The sequence below is a fragment of the Cebus imitator genome, unplaced genomic scaffold, assembly GCF_001604975.1.
Source record: "Cebus imitator isolate Cc_AM_T3 unplaced genomic scaffold, Cebus_imitator-1.0 Scaffold159, whole genome shotgun sequence".
NCBI classification, from domain to species: domain Eukaryota; kingdom Metazoa; phylum Chordata; class Mammalia; order Primates; family Cebidae; genus Cebus; species Cebus imitator.
Genome location: NW_016107474.1, coordinates 2,299,181 through 2,302,822, shown reverse-complemented (window position 1 = coordinate 2,302,822; position 3,642 = coordinate 2,299,181). Strand labels below are relative to the sequence as shown.

The 3,642-nt window shown below is 54.0% G+C and overlaps 1 protein-coding gene across 1 annotated transcript in view; it reads right to left on the bottom strand.

Moving 5' to 3' along the window:
- The window catches only part of KLHL36 (kelch like family member 36), a gene marked incomplete at its 5' end in the record, with an annotated part of 10,083 nt that extends 7,154 nt beyond the window's left edge, over positions 1–2,929 (bottom strand). Inside the window, one exon of the mRNA XM_017543629.2 lies at positions 1,838–2,929. Coding sequence (XP_017399118.1) covers positions 1,838–2,929 — 1,092 coding nt within the window. The remainder of the gene's footprint in view (positions 1–1,837) is intronic.
- Between the last annotated feature and the right edge of the window lie 713 nt (positions 2,930–3,642).

Sequence of the window (3,642 nt, the reverse complement as noted above, 5' to 3'; positions counted from 1 at the left end):
AAAAAAAAAAAAAAAAAAAAAAAAAAAAAAAAAAAAAAAAAAAAAAAAAAAAAAAAAAAAAAAAAGAAAGAAAGAAAAAAGAAAAAGAAAGTAGAAGAGCCAACTTTTTTATTTTTTTGAGACTGAGTCTCACTCTGTCTCCCAGGCTGGAGTGCGGCGTGCGGTGGCACAATCTTGGCTCACCACAGGTTCAAGCGATTCTCCTGCTTCAGCCTCCTGAGTAGCTGGGATTACAGGTATGCACCATACCCAGCTAATTTTTTTTTTTTTTAATTTTTAAATTTTCGCTTTTTATTTAGAGATGGAGTCTCCCACAGTTGCCCCGGCTGGAGTGCAGTGGCCTGATCTTGGCTCACTGCAACCTCTACCTCCTGGGTTCAAGTGATTCTCCTGCCTCAGCCTCCCGAGTAGCTGGGATTATAGGCATCTGCCACCACACCTGGCTAATTTTTTGTAAAGATGAAGTTTTTAGTAGAGATAGGGTTTCACTACGTTGGCCAGGCTGGTCTCAAACTCCTGACCTTGAGATCTATCTGCCTCAGCCTCCCAAAGTGCGGGGATTACAAACGTGAGCCACCACACCAAGCCAATTTTTTTGTTTTTTTTTTAGTAGAGACAGGGTTTCACCATATTCGCCAGGCTGGTCTTGAACTCCTGACCTTAAGTGATGCGCCCGCCTCAGCCTCCCAAAGTGCTGGGATTATAGGCGTGAGTCACCACACCTGTCCTCTGTCCTTTTTTAAAAAAACAAATCCAAGCAGAACACACAGGGAGCAAGGCCCCACGGGAGGGGCTCAGGCTGCCACTGCTGCCAATCTTTGGGGAGGAGGATCCAAAGCCAGGGACCCCTTTCTTCCTTTCTAGGAACGAGACTTTGACCTTGGAGGGTGGTCTCAGATTTCTGAGAATAAAATCAAAAGGTCAGCTGGAGTCCATCCTAACTGAGTCTCAAGCTGGGAGCAGCACTGAGCTGGGGGTGGGGCTGAGGTGTGAGTACAAAGGCTGAGATGGATTGTCCCAGGGAGCGGGGGACTGGAGAGTGCTCCAGCAGAAGGCAGACACCTTCCCTACACCAGGAGCTTGCCAATCAACATGAGCTACCGCACCCACCACCCCAGGCCCTGAAAGGGCAGCGTCCTTCCATGAATTCCCAGAAGGGGAATCCAATGTGTGGCGAGGATGAGAATCTGAAATTCCCCCGCTATGACTTAGCCAGGCTGGGACGAGACCTAAGATCCGACATCAAGGCCCACGCTCTTCCCAGAATCAGGCCACACTACATGCCCAAGCACAGGCGTGAGCCCTAGAGGCCTCCTTAAACTACCTCCCAAAATGCTCCCAGAGGAGCCCCGCAGGGACTCCAGTACCTGGGGACACTGAACCACGGATCAAATATCTAAACCCATGCTACTGCCCAATATGGCTGCCGTGCCTCGTGTGGCCGTATACACCTACACGCCAATCAGTTAAAGTGAAATAAAATTGAAAACTGACTTCTTCGGTCACAGCAGCCACATTTCAGGTGCTCAGTCGCCACGTGTGGCTGGGGGCTACCGTATTGGGAAGTGCAGACAAAGGCCCTTCCATTCACACACAAAGCCCCACCAGGCAGCACTGCTCTGAACAATGACAGGCCCCCCTCGAAGGGGGTTGAGTAGCTCCCCCGCCCCCTGTCCAGTGTGTGGGCCCAGGGCATGCCACCTGTCGCTTTATCATCACATCTCGTTCAGAGGCAGGAGAGTTGACAAGGCCCCAGACAGGTAAGGAAAGTCAAGGCTAGGTTAAGAAAACCGAGAGAGTCCTCAAGAGAAAAGAAATAATCTGGCTTTAATCTCACCTTGATCCACTGTTTACAGCGGGGGTCATACCTATAAAGAAGATTGGAGGCCGCATCCCCTCCGTTGTCCCGTGAGAAGCTGCCGCCGGCGATGAAGATGAAGCCCCCCAGCACCGCCACACAGTGGTGGCTCCGCCGGGCGGGCAGCGGCGTCTCCTTGACCCACTGCTCGCTCTTGGCGTCCAGGTAGCAGGTGTCGTCACTGAGCTCCAGACACCCCTCGGAGACCTCGCCGCCCACGAACAGCAGGCGCTCCTGGTTGGTGCGCAGCGCCGTGCGCTTGGTCTGCATGACGGGCTGGGCTGCCACATTGTTGTGGTAGCGCAAGGCCTCCTCGATGAAGCCCTCGCAGTTGGCCTCCTTGGGCAGCAGTGAGCACACAGCCGGCTTGACACGGTGCAAGAGGTCGTTCTTGGGGATGAGCGGGAAGTGGATGTTCTCCAGCACCTGGCGGGCGTGGGCCTCGCGCTCCGGCTGCTGCGTCAGCCACTGCAGGGCGGCCTGCAGGAGGTCGTGCTCACACTCCCGCTGCACCTCGCTGCTGCTCAGGTAGACACACAGCTTCTGCATGGAGATGTTCTGCAGGAAGTCGGGCGTGAAGGACAGCGTGCCAAAGTGGTTCAGGATGAAGCCGTCGATGAAGGCGTCCAGCCGCTTGAGGCTGTAGATGGAGGCCAGCTCCTGCAGGTACAGGTAGTTGTCCTCGCTCACCTCCTGCTCCAGGTACTCACAGCAGAAGTCCACCACCGTCCAGATCTGCAGCAAGTGGGCCGTCTCCAGGATGTAGTCGATGTTGCCGCCGTCCAGCACCAGCTCCCCGCCATACAGGAAGTCCACCACGGCCTTGAGCCCGATGTAGGAGGCGCCAATCAACTCCACCTCCTTCTGGAAAGCTTCCCGCATGCCAATGGTAAACATGGAGTTGAAGTAGTCGCTGCACACTGCCAGCAGGTTACGGTGGGCTGGCACGCGCTGCTCATCGGCCACCAGGACGATGTCGCAGAAGAGGCCGCGGAGACGCTGCTCGTTCAGCCGCTGCAGCACGGTGGTTGAGTGGTCGGCCCAGCGGTACACCTGAACAGAGAACACAGGTCAGAGACGGCACAGCAGCCTGCTCGGTCCTGGACCAACCCAGTGGGTCCTGACCGGCATTCTCAACAAGATGAAATGGAAGAAAGCAGGAAATAAAATGCTGCGTCAGAGGGCGCTGCGGGAGGAACAGATGCTTCTGCATACGCATGTGTACTGTGTGTTTCCTTTTTCTTTTTTTTCTCTGTCACCCAGGCTGGAGTGCGGCAGCATAATCTCGGCTCACTGCAACCTCCACCTCCCGGGTTCAAGGATTCTCCTGCCTCAGCTTCCCAAGTAGCTGGGACTATAGGCATCTGCCACCACACCCATCTAATTTTTTGTATTTTGAGTAGAGATAGGGTATCACCATATCAGCCAGGATGGTCTCGATGTCCTGACCTTAGGATCTGCCCACCTCGGCTTGTGCACGCTTTCTGTCTCTCTCTCTTTTTATCTGAGAAACAGTCTTGCTCTGTAGCCTAGGTTGGAGTATAGTGGCGTGATCTCAGCTCGCTGCAACCTCTGCCTCCTGGACAGAGGATGGCTACAGCCGGGCTTGGCCAACAAGGTGAAACATTGTCTCTACTAAAAATATGAAAATTAGCCAGGCATGGTAGTGTGTGCCTGTAATCCCAGCTACTTGGGAGGCTGAGGCAGGAGAATTGCTTGAACCCAGGAGGTGACAGTTGCAGTGAGCTGAGATCATGCCACTGCACTCCAGCTTGGGAGACAGA